This window comes from Acinonyx jubatus, chromosome B4 (assembly GCF_027475565.1).
Source record: "Acinonyx jubatus isolate Ajub_Pintada_27869175 chromosome B4, VMU_Ajub_asm_v1.0, whole genome shotgun sequence".
NCBI classification, from domain to species: Eukaryota; Metazoa; Chordata; class Mammalia; order Carnivora; family Felidae; genus Acinonyx; species Acinonyx jubatus.
Genome location: NC_069387.1, coordinates 79,606,819 through 79,623,331, shown reverse-complemented (window position 1 = coordinate 79,623,331; position 16,513 = coordinate 79,606,819). Strand labels below are relative to the sequence as shown.

At 38.1% G+C, this 16,513-nt stretch overlaps 1 protein-coding gene across 1 annotated transcript; it reads right to left on the bottom strand.

The window, feature by feature from the left end:
* Positions 1 to 15,249: 15,249 nt before the first annotated feature.
* On the bottom strand, positions 15,250 to 16,191 carry LOC106982793 (olfactory receptor 9K2-like). The gene has a single exon (XM_027035550.2). It carries the CDS (start codon positions 16,189 to 16,191, stop codon positions 15,250 to 15,252), a length of 942 nt encoding a protein of 313 aa, XP_026891351.2.
* Positions 16,192 to 16,513: the final 322 nt, after the last annotated feature.

Sequence of the window (16,513 nt, the reverse complement as noted above, 5' to 3'; positions counted from 1 at the left end):
TTTCTGGGAACTCAGAGGAGAAACCTGAGGACAGGGCGCTTCCTACACCTGCTTATGCATCTGAAGGCCACGATGTATCTGGTTCTGAAAACTCTGGAGCCAATTGCTTTTGGGAAGTCAACTTCCACTGCTAGGGCCATCAGACAGACACCAAGACCAAATACTGGAAAAAGTAAATCTGATTGTTTTCTCCCACTTTCTACTTTTTCTGCAGTGCCTCTTATTGTCAGTGTCTATCAGGAAACCTGACAGCAAAGGAGACTGGGTGGTGTAGTTTTTCAGCATCGATCCCCAATATCACAGAGCGAAGTATTAAGTGGAGTTGAAAATTGTCATTAAAAATTAGCATATTTTCCTGTCTGACACTTAGTATACTTTTCTTTCCTTATATTCAAGATTATAAATATGTCTACTCGGCTACTTGGGACCATGAAATATGAGTAGAAAAGCTATGCTACTTACAAATGGGAGTATATAGTAGCCTCTACATTGTATTGCACCTTAGCTTCCTCCTGATTGTTACTGATCATATCCTTTTTTTAAAGTTTATTTATTTCTTTTGAGAGAGAGAGACAGAGCTCATGAGCAGGGGAGGGGCAGAGAGAGAGGGAGAGAGAATTCCAAGCAGGAACTTCACTGGCAGCATGGAGACTGACATGGGGCTCGATCTCATGAATCTTGAGATCCAACCTGAGCCAAAATCAATAGACAGACGTCAACTAACTGAACCACCTAGGCGCCCCATTACTGATGCTATCTTAAATGATATTCACTCGGATCCCAGAAAGAGCATCTTGTGGGGCAGAGTCTTTAGCCAACCTGCATTTGACATGTGTTGGGAAGAAGAAATAATTAAGGTTTAACCACTGGACTTTTGATGTTGTTTGTGAATGAAGCACACCACAGATAATCATCAATAGTATAGCAATGATGACCTTATGAACAACTGAAGAAAAGAAGCACAGTGGTAACTATTCATATGTTTTCCTTGTTCTGTTACCTGTCTACATTCTTCCAACTATTTTATACAAAAAAAAAGACGATGATGACTTTAAACGAGGTAATTTAAACATATTTTTGCAAGGCATCAAAGAGAGACTTTCCACTGAACTACAATGGCAATGAATGTCACCCAAAGAAAAAGAAAACGGATGACAATGTCCCCTTCCCTTGGTAAAGAGATTGAATCTGCTTTTGATCAAAATATAGGGGCTTTACATTAGGCAAGAGTATGCTGTTCTCCCTAAAGTTGCTCTTTAGGAGCAACTTATAAGTGAGGAAATGTTTTATTGATTTAAGAATTAAAGGAAGAGTCTATGCTACTTAGCACACATTTGCTAACCGACTTTTTTAAATCTAGCTGAAGTGACAAAGGAAATAAATGCTTTTTCAAGTCTAGTTTCTTTCCGAAAAATCATGTTCCCCAAATAAAAAATCCTTCCACACACCTTCTAAAAACAATAACTTAAAAAGCAAGTGTATGTATCATTACCCAGGGCCCAAGCCCTCAATGTAATTAGAAGACTAGAATAATCATCTCTAAATCCACACGAAAACAAGGAGTAATGTAGGAACTTTGTGAGGTGTAGGAAAGTTAGTTGGACTCTTAGCTGTGACAAAAAAAATTTTTAATGAAAAACAAATACAAACTCATAATGTTAATGAGAGTTTACCATAGAAGGAATATCATTCACTAAATGGAAAAATAATAACTTTTGTGTATCAGATGGCCAATAACTAGGGAGTCCAAAGGAAAAATATTGGAAAGCTTTCAGGATCTGAACCAGATTTCTTAAAAAGACATCATTTATGAACAGAAGGAAGACCTTGTATAATAGTTTTCCATGCTGCATAACAAATTACCACAATCTTAACACCTTAAAACACATATTATCTCACAATTTCTTAACTGAGAAACCTGGGCACTGCAAAGCTGGGGGGTCTGCAAAGCTACAATCAAGCCATCATGAAGCCTGAATCGTGATCTGAAGGTTTGACTGGGGGTAGGTCCACTTCAAAATTGTTGGCAGAATCACATTTTTAATGGCTATCAAATTCCTGGTGGCTTATTTATAACAACGGAGAGAGAGACTCCACAGCAAGTTTGTTAGCAAGAGTTTTATAGCACATAACATAATCATGAGAGAAATATCACATCATCTTTGTCATATTGTATTGACTGGAAGCAAGTTATGGAGTCTGCCTAGACTTGTGGAGATGAGATTGTACAAGAACATGGACAGCAAGAATTAGGAATCATGGAGACTCCTTTAAACTCTACCTGCCATATCTTGGAAAGGAAATATTTTCCTGGAAACTGCGTGGAGAATTCTTTTAAATAGCCCAAATAATGCTAAACATGACATTACAAAATATTAGAAAAAAGAGGAAAATGTACTATGTTTTGGCTGGAAAAATACTGGCCTTTATTTAAAGTTCTATTAAAATAAGTTAACCAGCCTAAGCCACCAGTATTTCCCCCTGACCCACTCCCATAGATTCATCTGCTACAGCAAGTTCAGGAAAGGGCAAATATATCATTCTGAGGACAAAAAGAATTTAACACAGCATGCATAAAAAATACTGTAAGAAAAAGATAAAAATGTGAATCAAATAATTCAGTAACTGGAAACAAGTTACCAGATCCCAAACGGACTGGTAGGAAAAATTAGACAAATAAAAAAAAAAACAACAAAACAGTACATAAAGTCTGCTTGCCTTATTTTCTAATGTGGAAGAAGCAATAGGTAAGGAGGTTTCCAGATAACCAGGTTCATGAGTTTTATTTTTATAAATCAGTCTTACAATTTGGACTGTATCTGGATGATGTGCCTATCTACTAACTCTACCTTACCTAAAATAGGTACTCAGTATGTTTTTTATTAACAAATGAAACATTTGAATAGCACATTTTATATCCTTGTGGCCCTTTTCTCTTGCTATTTTCTGCCTCTTTGCAAGTTTACATGAAATTGGACTATAGTGCCTTGACAGACATTTATCTCGGGTTAAAATAAAATAACATTGATAATATGAAACCCAAAATAATTCTAAGACTTTTTTTCCCTTAGTATTGTTCTATACATTATGCACCTTTCTGATGTTTAATTTAAAAAAAAAACCATTTGCCAAGAATACTTAATTAAAATTATTCATCTAAACTTTAGGGTACACTTGTCAGGAACATCTCTCTCCAGAGACATTTTAATTGTTTTCCTGAAAGAATTCCCTGTGATACTTAGGGAAAAAAAAAAGAAAAAAAAAACAGATAAAACCGGGCAATTTGTTTTGGCAACAATAGTTAGAAAACCAAATTTTCCTACTGGAAGGTTAAGGAAAAATAAAATAAAATAAAAAATACAACCAATCTTTACAAAAGTTACTAGGAACCAGGTCTAATATTATATTAGTAGTCTTCCTAGCATCTAAGGTTAGGACATTGTTATTTTTGTAGAAATTTTGGAAAACAAGGGATACTAAATGTGTGGTCTTGGATTGCGCAATTTAAGATAGTTCCTTACAATGTGGAGAAACAGGAACCCTCTTGCACTGTTGGTGGGAATGCAAACTGGTGTGGCCACTCTGGAAAACAGTGTGGAGTTTCCTCAAAAAATTAAAAATAGACCTACCCTATGACCCAGCAGTAGCACTGCTAGGAATTTACCCAAGGGATACAGGAGTGCTGATGCACAGGGGCACTTGTACCCCAGTGTTTATAGCAGCACTCTCAACAATAGCCAAATTATGGAAAAAGCCTAAATGTCCATCAACTGATGAATGGATAAAGAAATTGTGGTTTATATACACAATGGAATACTACGTGACAATGAGAAAGAATGAAATATGGCCCTTTGTAGCAACGTGGACGGAACTGGAGAATATTATGCTAAGTGAAATAAGCCATACAGAGAAAGACAGATACCATATGTTCTCACTCTTATGTGGATCCTGAGAAACTTAACAGAAACCCATGGGGGAGGGGAAGAAAAAAAAGAGAGAGAGGTTAGAGTGGGAGAGAGCCAAAGCATAAGAGACTCTTAAAAAATGAGAACAAACTGAGGGCTGATGGGGGGTGGGAGGGAGGAGTGGGTGGGTGATGGGTATTGAAGAGGGCATATTTTGGGATGAGCACTGGATGTTGTATGGAAACCAATTTGACAATAAATTTCATATATTTAAAAAAAATTAAATAAATAAATAAAAATATATAAAAATAAAATTAAAAAAAAGATAGTTCCTTACATTTCAAGGATTTTATGTCTCATAAATTTTTACTCATTCCTATGCAGCTCACCTCTTTTCTATGGCTGATAATTCTTGATTCTCACTCATGGTTTGAACCTCTCCTTATAAATGAAGAGCTTTACTTAACCAGCAAAATACACAACTTTTTCCCCTCTATTTGCTTATTTCACTGTAACTACTGCCCTCATCCCACATTTTTCTTTCTCTTTTACTTTTCATTCATTTTGAGAGTCTTACCCAGAAAGTTTGGTCTCTGTTCTGCTGTGTAGCCAGGTAGAAACTTAGGGCAGGAGCCCATTTGGCTGTTGACCTCTCCTTTCTCCACCCCTCTAGCTTTACTCCTAAACAATGAATTAGTGCCAGACACTGCTACCCAATTAAAAATTTTGCATACCACTTGAATCTCAGCCTTTCAGATTAAACATAGATTGCCTACATGGAGCAGTCCATAGAGCTTTTTTCACTGTGTGACCAACTGTTTCCTGGATTGCAACATGCAGGACCTCTCCCCAGTGGTTAGGCTAGGCTTTGGAAAAGGGCTTTGGACCAAAGACTTGCAGCTGAGGGACCTCATAGGCCAGAAGGAAAGAATGAACTGCACATGCTTGGGTGCAAATCTATAGTCTTCCAGGAGGCCCAACGCCTTAGGACAACAATATGGACTTCTTCTGGTATAGAAGTTTGAGGCCCAATCAAACCTCTGCCAAGCTCCAAAGCCACAGCAACCCAAAGATGCCCAGTGATGGTAGACCTCCATGCCAGTAGATCATTTGACCACAGGAACAGTAAGCAAATATCTTGCTAGAGGGTTTTTTGGAGTAATAATGAGTGATGCCACTCTCATTTTCACCCATTGATTCCTGGACCCATAAATCCTGGCTATAGAAGAAAACAGTAGCATTCATTGGATGCTGACTCAGAGCATATACAGCTTTCTGGAGAACCTTGTCCCAGCCCTGCAAGGTATTGTCACCTAGCTTGTGATAGAACTAGGTCTTCAAAAAGCCATTCCACCATGGAATGCTTTAGAGTGGTGGGAAACATAGTAATACCAGAAAATTCCATGAGTGTGGGTATATTGCTATACTCCCTTTGCTATGAAGAAAGTTCATTGATCAAAACTGTACATACAAAGCTGTATGTAAGACCGTGGTAGAGGACAACACATTCTCTTTCTCCATGAATGGCAGTGTGAGCAGAAGCATTGCATTCAGGGAAGGTAAATTCATATGTAGATTGTCTATTCTAGTAAGACAAAACTCTGCCCCTTCAACGATGGAAGCAGCCCAGTGTAATCAACCAGCCACCAGGTAGTTAGCTGGATGATCACCCCGGGAAACAGACAATTTTGGGAACTCATTCTTAGTCTCTGTTTCTGGTAGACTGGGCTGCTGGTACCTTGGTGAATGCAAATCCATGCTGCTGAGATTCTGCATAACCTCCATCCCTGCCACTATGGCCACTTTGTTCCTGAGCTCTCTGAGCAATGATGGGAAAGGCTGGGAAAATACGATGACTGGTATCCACAGAATGGGCTAACCTATCCACTTAATTATTAAAATCTTCTGCTGAGGTCATCCTTTGGTGAGCATTCACATGGAACACAAATATCCTCACATATTTTTGCCCTCAAGTAAGGTCTATCTATATGCTTTCCTGCAAAATTTCCTAGTCACAAATTTTCCCATCATGTAACTTCCAAGTGCCTTACCATTAAATGAAACCATTGGACATAGCCCATGAATATGTATAGAATTGCATGCCTGGTCATTTCTCCTTTTAAGCAAAGTGAACAAACAGATGCACTGTTTGAAGTTCTGCCCACTAAGAAGGTTTTGCTTCACCACTGTCCTTCAGGAATGTCCCAGAAAGGGGCTGTAGAACTACAGCCATCCACTTTCAGGTGGTTCCTGCATATCATGTAGAAACATCTATAAAGCAGGCCCAAGACTTCTTTTCCTCTGTCATTTAATCACAGAGAACTCCCCATGAAGCCAGAGGTACAGGCTGGGAGAGGAGGGCAGTGTAGCCAGAATGGGGAGCATGGGTGTTCGGCCGCTTCTTCAGGTTACTTTCTTGTGCCTTCAGGGCCTGCTTGAACCTGAACACATATATACCACTTTCATTTGATGATGGAGAGATGCTGTCCACACCAACTATATGGCTTCTTGAATTATACAAATACCCAGTTCATGATTGCCAGCTGAGATTGCATGGTAACTTTGGGGCTTTATTGTCAAATGTTTAGTCTCCACTGAGGTCTAGTAACAGACCAAGAGCTATTTCTCTAGTGGAAAGTAATTATCTGCAGAATATGGCAGGGCTTTTCTTCAAAATCCTAAAGACCTATGCTGTGACTCATCTATAGGGACCCACCAAAGGCTCCAAGCAGAATCTCTAGCTGCCATGACCTTTTAAGCATCACTGGATCTGCTGGATCATGTGATCCCACAAGCAGTCTGCACCTGTTTCCCAACCTTCTCCTGTTCCTGGCCTCACACAAAACTAGCAGCTTTTCAGGTCACTCCATAAATGGGCCAGTGTAACAAACCTAAATGAGGACTAAGCTGTCTCCAAAATTCCAAAAGGCCCACTAAATGTTGTGCCTTATTTTTGGCTTTAAGAGAGGCCAGAGGCAGGGCCCCTGGGTAGCTCAGTCATTTAATCATCGGACTTAGGTTTTGGCTCAGATCATGATCTCACAGTTTGAACCCCACATCAGGCCTTGCACTGACAGGACAGAGTCTGCTTGGGATTCTCTCTCTCTCTCTCTCTCTCTCTCTGAAAAATAAATAAATAAACTTAAAATTAAAGAAAGAAGGGCCAGATGCAGCAACTTATCTTTCACTTAGAAGAGATATCTTGATATGCCCCAGAACCTAGAAATTTCACTGAGATAGAAAGCCTCTGAATTTTAGCTGGATTTATTTCCCAACCTCTGCCGTGCAAATGTTTTGCCAGTAAGTCTGGAGTAGTTGTTACTTCTTTCTCACTACATCCAATCAGTTTAACATGATCAATGTAATGGATCAGTGTGATATCTCATGGAAGGGAAAGGTAATCAAGATGCCTACAAACGAAATTATGACAAGGGGTTGGAATTGATGTGCCCTTGAGGTAGGACAGAGTATTGAACCTGTATTGCTGGCCTTTCTAGCTGAAAGCAAACTGTTCCCTTGATCTTTACTAAGAGGTATTGAGAAAAAGCACTTGACCTACTTAGACATTTTTTCAAATAAGCTTACCACATGATCCAGGCTCTGTTGTTTAGCTTTTCTGGTATATTAAGTCCAAGGGAGCTTCAACTTTTTATGGGAGATCAATATGCCTGATGAAGCCAAATAATAAACCCCAATGAGATTTCAAGTAAAAAGAACCTTACATTTTGAAGCTAAGTTTTGTCTTCCTCAAAAATCAAATACTATTTTAGAAAATGTCTGGTTTTCAAAAAGTTCTAGTGGAGGCTGAATGTCTGCTCATAATGCAATAGACGACCCTAGAACCTGAGCTGCTCACCTAAATTGGGCATTTTAAACTGAATCATAAAGTGGGCATTTCCAGTACTCCAAATCACACATTTTATTAGTGGAACTGGAAAACTAACAGAGCCTGAAATCATAAGCAATTTCCGTTAACAGGTTAATCACTCTCCTGACATACCTGCTTCTAGTCACATGGGTGGCCCATTAACACATGTCTGTGGCTTCTTCGAGAGTTTTCTATGAAAAATTGACTAAAAAATAAAATCAGGATTGCCTTCCAGAGGCCTTGTCTTCTCAAGTACCTTCTCAAGTACCTTGTCTACTCAAAAGAAATAGCTTCATAAAATGGAATCAACTGTTGAATTACCACTACTTCTTCAGCAGAAAAACAAATCATTGTAAGACTAGCAAGCTATTCATCATTATGCAATTATTTTCTCTGATTATATGATCAGCACATAATGTTCACTGACAACCAGAATATACTGTTTTGACGAAGGAGTAAAGATATGGGCGGTATCTCTCATTCATACTTGAAGACCCATTTAAAAATATCAGATTCCTATATTTAGGGCTCTAATATCTGTTGGCTTAGAGATTTTAGTACCCACTGGAGGAATACTCCTACCGAGAGACATAATATATTTCAGTCCAACTTAAAAGTAACAACTAACATGCATACTAAACTTAGATCCCAAATGCCACTAGACAAAAAAAGTGGATTATGGGGTAGATTGAGATTATAAACTCTGAGTATCAAGGGAAATAGGTTGCTATAAAGTGGAGAAGAAAAATTTTGGATTTTTAAAGGTGATTTAAGCTACCTTCTTTTATTATTCTTATATATAATATAGCACCAATATAGACAGTACCATGTGTCTTCTTTTCACTTCTCCTTCTACATATGATGTGTAAATGGTAGTTAATTTACTATTTATTCCACAGATGGCCATATGTCCAGGTAGTTGCCTAAAGCAATTAGAGAGGAACTCATAGCTATCATCCAAAAATTCTGACTTGATTTTGAATATAAGAAGTCACAAGGTATTTTTTTCTTTTTAGGAAAATTTGGAGGTTTTTAATTTTGATTTTCTTTTTTGTCGGTCCCAAGAATAATTGCTGGGTGTCAGAAACAGAAATATGTGTTTCAGAATGGGCATGTCACAGTTGGCTTTGAAAGGGCTGGACTATGGGGCGCCTGGGTCGCTCAGTCGGTTAAGTGACCGACTTCGGTTCAGGTCATGATCTCGCGGTCCGTGAGTTTGAGCCCAGCGTTGGGCTCTGTGCTGACAGCTCAGAGCCTGGAGCCGTGTCTCCCTCTCTCTGACCCTCCCCCATTCATGCTCTGTCTCTCTCTGTCTCAAAAATAAATAAACATTAAAAAAAAAAAAAGAAAGTGCTGGACTGAAGTGAATTTTTTTTTGAAATTAGTCTGGGGTTAATTTTCCTTTTCTAAAATATGTTGGATATTTTAATTTATTCATTTTAAGCACGAGCTTTTTGGGGTTTTTTAAATATTTTATTTATTTATTTATTTATTTTAGTTTCATTTTTGGTAAAACTCTATCCCCAACATGGGGTTTGAACTCATGACCCCAAAATCAAGAGTCACATGCTCTACTGACTGAACCAGTCAGGTAGCCCTCATTACTTTTATTTAAATATAATTTTTCCTTTCTAATGGTTTTATATTTATAGAAAAATTACAAAGATAGTACAGAGAGTTCCTACATACCCCTTGCCAAACTTTCCATGCTGTTAACACCTTACAATACTATGGAATATTTATCACAATAAAGGAAGCAAGAATGGTATACTACTAACTGAACTCCACACTTAATGTAGATTTCACTAACATTTTTTCCCTTGATGTCCTTTTGCTGTTCCAGGATTCCATCCAGGACACTGCATTAATTCTCATGTCTCTGAGGCATGTCTTGACTCAGACAGTTTGTCAGGCTTTTCTTGTTTTTGATGACCTTGTTGTTTTGAAGAACACTGGTCAGGTATTTTACAAAATGTCCTTCAATTTGGCTTTGTTTGATGCTTTTATCCCGGTTAAACTGAGAGTGGGTGTTGAGAAGAAAAACCATAGGAATAAAGTGCTATTCTCATCACACCATATGACCACATTCATACTGTCAACATGACTTAACATTGATGACATAAACTATAGAGTTATCTGGCTGAGATAGTGTTTTCCAGGTTTCTCCCTTATCAAAACAAATTATCCTCACACCTTCCGTAACACTGTTCTCTATAAGCAGTTCTCTAACAGGATCTCATATTCAAGAGGCTAAGTTCTACTTTCTTGAGGTTGGAAGGTATCTCATAAATTACTGGGAATTCTTCTCTACAGAAAAGTTGTCTCCTCTCTCTGATTTATTTATTTCTTAAACCATTATGAATTATGGACTTGGTGTTTATTTTATACTTTGAGTTATAATCTAATACTATCTTCTTTTTTTAGTTTTATTTATTTATTTTTTTAATATATGAAATTCATTGTCAAATTGGTTTCCATACGACACCAGTGCTCATCCCAAAAGGTGCCCTCCTCAATACTCATCACCCATCCTCCCCTCCCTCCCACCCCCCATCAGCCCTCAGTTTGTTCTCAGTTTTTAAGAGTCTCTCATGCTTTGTCTCTCTCCTACTCTAACCTCTTTTTTTTTCTTCCCCTCCCCCATGGGTTCCTGTTAAGTTTCTCAGGATCCACATAAGAGTGAACACATATGGTATCTGTCTTTCTCTGTATGGCTTCTTCTTTATCTCTTGCTCAAAATTTCCCACATCTGGTCATATGGAGTTCTTTCAAATTGATTCCTGTGACATTTAAAAAAAATTAGTATTTATTTTTGAGAGAGAGACAGAAAGACAGAACATGAGCAGGGGAGGGGCAGACAGAGAGGGAGACACAGAATCTGAAAGAGGCTCCAGGATCTGAAGTGTCAGCATAGAACCTGACGCAGGGCTCGAACCCACGAACCATGAGATCATGACCTCAGCTGAAGTCGGACACTCAACTGACTGAGCCACCCAGGTGCCCCTCTGTATTTTTTAAAAATGTCCTATGTTGTGAATAGACACTTTCCAAAGAAGACATCCAGATGACTAACAGACACATGAAAAAATGCTCAACACCACTTATTATCAGGGAACTACAAATCAAAACCACAGCGAGATACCACCTCACACCAGTCAGAATGGCTAAAATTAACAACTCAGACAACAACTGATGTTAGCGAGGATGCAGAGAAAGAGGAACCCTTTTACGCTGCTGGTGGGAATGCAAACTGGTGCAGCCACTCTGGAAAACAGTATGAAGTTTCCCCAAAAAATTAAAAGTAGAACTTCCCTATGACCCAGCAATTGCACTACTGGGTATATATCCAAGGGACACAGGTGTGCTGTTTCAAAGGGGCACATGCACCCCAGTGTTTATAGCAGCGCTATCAACAATAGCCAAAGTATGGAAGGAGCCCAAATGTCCATCGATGGATGAATAGATAAAGAAGTGGTATACATATATAATGGAGTATTATTCGGCAATCAAAAAGAATGAAATATTGCCATTTGATCACTCGTATGTGGAATTTAAGAAACAAAACAGATGAACATAAGAGACTGTTAAGTACAGAGAACACACTGAGGATTGCTGGAGAGGCTGTGGGTGGGGCATGGACTAAATAGGCATGGGGCATTAAGAAGAACACTTGTTGGGATGAGCCCTGGGTATTATATGTAGGAGATGAATCACTGGAGTCTACTCCTGAAATCATTATTGCACTATATGCTAACTAACTTGGATGTAATAAACAAACAAACAAACAAACAAACAAACAAACTAGGTGGCTAGGCTGGTTAAGCGTCTGACTCTTGATTTCAGCTAAGGTCATAATGTCAGGTTGTGAGATCGAGCTCTGTGTCAGGTTCTGCACTGGGAATGGAGCTTGCTTAAGATTCTCTCTTCCTCTCCTTCTCTCCCTCTGCCCCTGACCTCACTCAAAAAAATAAATAAAATATAAAACAAAATAAAATGTCCCATGCTTTTATGTTTTACGGACTCTCTTACTTTCTGGCACTATAAGATTCTTCATACTCACCTTGGATGTCCCTTGCCCAAACCTAGAATCAACAATTTGTACATTGATTCTTGGTTCCTTTTGCTAGAGAATGTAATTAGAAACCAGAATTGGGTTCCTAGGTATGCTTATTGTTATTGAGGTGTCATTGCCTCCTTGTGTCAAGATACACACACACACACACACACACACACACACACACACACGTGTGTAGGTTTACATACAAATCTATAATCGTTTCTCCATCTACCCTAGGCTGCATCTGCAGATTACACTACGCTAATCTGCATCTACACTAATCTAAAGACGAGTTCATACTAAAGTCCCCAACTCTAATCCCATGCCATGTGATTTACGCTAGCCTTCTGTTTTGCTGATCTGTAACCTCCCATTTCAGAAGTGAGAAATGTGATGGTCTCCACCATTTGCCATGCATTTACTTTAATTTGTTCCATCCCACTATACATGCAGCCAAGTTTCACAGTTGTAACCTGTCTCCCTGTGAGAAAGAACATTACCAACCAGAGTGCAATGTGTATGCACTGCTCCTTTTATACTTTGTCTTATATTTCCCTTGATTCTCTTCATTACAATTATGTCATATATTTGTAACAGTGTGGTTCTTTTATCACAGTCTACATTTCATCTATGGATCCGTAACCTCCTAAATTTTTTAAATGTGTATATGTGATTATTCATCATTTGTGTCACGAAAGCCTGTGGGCTTTGACAAATGCATGGTGCCAAGTATCGACCACAGAAGTACTATTAAGATTAATTCCACCACTGAATAGCCCTTGGATTTTCATGTGAACATAAGTTTTCAAATCAGCTAGGTAAATATGTGGGACCACAGAGGCTTGTTTGCAGAATTTGTCTATGTTTAATAAATAAGCATCTGCTAACTATCTGCTATACTTTCTGCTATTCCTCATCAGCAATACATGAGAGTTTCTATCACTGCACCACTTCACCAATATTTAGTATTGTCAGATTTTTGGACTTAAGCCATTTTATAGGTGTGCCATTTTATTTTGAAGATCCTTTTTTTTCTAATTAAATAAAGTTATAGGCAAGTGGCTAGCCATCCCCTACTAAAGGGCCACACACGGACTCAAAATTCAGCCTATATGGCACACTAAATCAGAATTTAAATTATAGGAAAGGGGAAAAAGGTTTGAAAATGCTTGGCACTCACGTGCTCCAGATATAGGCTTCAGTGAGACTGAATTCTGTTAGCAGACTCTTCCACAGTTCTCATCTCTTCATGTCTTGGGATTCCTTGGTTTCTACTCAATTATAAGGGTGGTTCCCTAGTTTTTCTAACCATTCATGTGTTCTACAGAGCCTTCTAATAAATTTCCCTTGCTTACATTAGCCAAAGTAACTTTTAATGTTTTATGAACAAATAAACCTAACATATATATACTGGTCTCCCTTCGTCCACAGGGGATCGCTGTCAAGATTCCCAGTGGAGGCCAAAAAACAGCAGATAGTACCAAAGTCTCTAGATACTGTTTTTTCTGTTATACCTATATGCTTATGGCAAAGCTTAATTTATACATTAGGCACAATAAAGTATTAAAACCAAACACTAATAAGGAAATAGAACAATTATAGCAATATACTTTAATAAAAGTTATGTAAATGTGCTCTCTAGCTCTCTCTCTCTCAAAATATATTACTGTCCTGTACTCACCCTTCTTCTTGGGATGATGTGAGGGGATAAAGTGCCTATGTGCTGAGAAGTGAAGTGAATGATGTAGGCATTGTGACGTAGTGCAAGGCTACTACTCATCTTCTGATGTTGTGTCAAAGGAGAATCATCTGCTTCTGGACTATGACTGACCTCAGGTACCGAAAATCGTGGAAAGCAAAACCATGAATAATGAGGGGACTGCTGTACCCTCAGTTAAACAAATGAAAAAGGTCAAAGATAGTAAAATAATAATTCCTTTATTGGAAACATTGGTATGGAGCCAAGAACATCTATTTTTAAATTCTAGACCACATTCAGAATGGTAAAAACAAAGAAACAAACAAAAAACATAGTCCTGTAACAAAAATATTGAAGTAGTCTTTGGTAAAATAATTTTTCTAAGTTGGTTTTGTAAGAATTAAAAGAGAAGCTTATTTTTGTTAGTAGCAGGTTACATACCAGAGTACTTTACCATTCCCCATCTGCCGCCTATTTCGCCACCTCCTTTCTTAAATTTACAAGTGGTGTACTCCCCAGATTTCTCAGAATTTACTGTTTATATTGATATATTCTGATATTATAGAAACAGGCAAACACATTAAACAGTACATCTTTTACACCATCCTTCCACTTCTGCCTTGGGCATCTTCCCATCATTACAATTTTATCTCATAATACACAAATAAAAGATATACAATAGGAGTGAACCCTTGATTTTTTCCAGCAATATTTTCTGTTGACTTTTTTTTATATTGGAATTAACTACAATTTGCATGGGAAAGCACAACCTGAATTTAAAAATTATAGCAACATGACAACAAAGATATTACTCTCCAAGTGTATATTACTTCATTATAATTACAACACCAATTCAACAAATATTAGGAAAACAAAAAGATCATATGCAACTAAAATACCAAATACAAAGCAAACAAAAATTTTGTACAGGTAAATAGCATTTATCAAAGAAAAAAAATAATCCAGTACAAATTGGCAAAAGTGATTTGGAACATCCAATGAAATTTTTGTCCCCTCAAGATAGAACACTGATACTGAAGACTAGATATGGGGGCCCAGTTTTGGAAACACTGGGTATGAAATAACTTTCTCCATCTCTTTGATATGATAATAAATCAATAACAATCAATATTTTAAAAAAATAACAAGATATAAACACCCATGATTTATTGAGATAAACTCACAATGGCACACACAAAAAAATCTTAAAATATGACACCATATTTCTACTCAAGAATGGTGGGCCCAAAATTAAATCACTATGAATAGATTCATACAGAAATTAAATATTACAACTGAGAAATCATCCTGCTTTGAGTTGACACTTCCTCTACTCATAAATAAGAGATAATATATTCTAAGATTAACATCCTACCAAACCAATTTTCTGCCTATCATCTAAGTAGTTCCAAAGGAAAATAATAACAAAATTAAATCCCCCTTTCCCTACTATCTCCACCATCATAAAGTTATACCTGCAAAGATTGGAGACTATAATGTTGATCGGATGACTGGAAATGCTATTGATGCTGAAGATATAACACTGCTTTCAAGGAAGAGTGAATGATAGATTGCTACTACTCCTTCAATGAAAACTATTCATTCATCTGTAGGTGGTCAACTTAAAGGATCCTTAAGTGACTCATACTTGACCCCCTGTTAAAACCAAATCAGTACAAAACTATCAATGAACCCATTATGAGTCACAAAAAAAGTGGAATTAGTATAAAGCTTTTTTCTTCCACAGGATTTTTCCCAAAGCTTGTTTGACATCTTTGTTTCTTAGAGAGTAGATCAGAGGGTTTAACATGGGTGTGACCAATATATAAAATACTGAAGCCACTTTACACAGTTCAGGATTGCTTGGAGGTGTGAGATACACAAAGGAGACAGTCCCATAGAGCAAACTTACCACTCCCAAATGGGAGCTGCAGGTGGAGAAGGCTTTCCTTCTCCCTTCACTGGAAGGGATTTTCAAGACTGTGGTCCCAATGTACATGTAAGATACTACAATAACAACTATGGTAGGCAAAATAATGAAGGCAGCCAAACTAAGAGACACCATCTTATTGACAGAGAGATTGGAGCAGGAGATCCTCTCAATTTGGTAAGAATCACAGTAGAAGTGATCAATGACTCGGGAAGCACAGAAAGACACTGAGAATGTTGTGCTGACTTGGAGGATGGAACTGAGCCATCCACAGAGATAGGAACCAGCCACCAGCTGAGTGCAAAGTCGTCTTGACATGTGCACACTGTAAAGAAGAGGGTTGCAAATGGCGATGAAGTGGTCATAGGCCATGGCTGCCAGAACAAACCCTTCTGTTACAATGAAGAAGGCAAAAAAGAAGAGCTGGGCAGCACACCCCACAAAGGAGACAGTCTTTTTCTCAGACAGGAAGCTGACCATGGCTTTCGGGGCAATAACAGTGGAGTAGGAGAAGTCAATGAAGGAGAGATTGCCTAGAAAGAAATACATTGGTGTGTTCAGCTGGGAGTCAGTCACAATGATTGTCATCATACTAATGTTCCCCAAAAGAACCATGCCATAGACCAGCAGGAATAGGAGGAAGAGGAGAATGTGGAGTTCTGGATGAACCCTGACGCCTTCAAGAATGAAGTCAGTTACATCTGAGTGGTTGCCTGCTCCCTTGTCACCCATGGCAAGAACCTGATAAGAGGTACAAGACAAGATTAAACATTGAACTTCCTATTTATTTCCTGGTATCATAAAACACCCTTTCTGTGGACAACATTGAAATTTGTTATCCTTCTTGCCATCCAATTGTGTTAGGTATGATTTGCTGTGCCTTTTGATAGAAGGTGAATCTAAAGTATAATTGTGACTGTCCATCAGCACACAACATGTAAATTATCTAACTCATAGTTTTCTAATGTGACTCTCCAAATCCAGGGTTCTTCCCATTATAGCACATGTGACATTTATGCATAAAACATTATTTCTTTAAACCTCTTTAACTCTT

What these genes read in the sequence shown, in the direction of transcription:
- LOC106982793 (XM_027035550.2), bottom strand. Translation starts at nt 16,191, where the DNA reads ATGGGTGACAAGGGAGCAGGCAACCACTCAGATGTAACTGACTTCATT.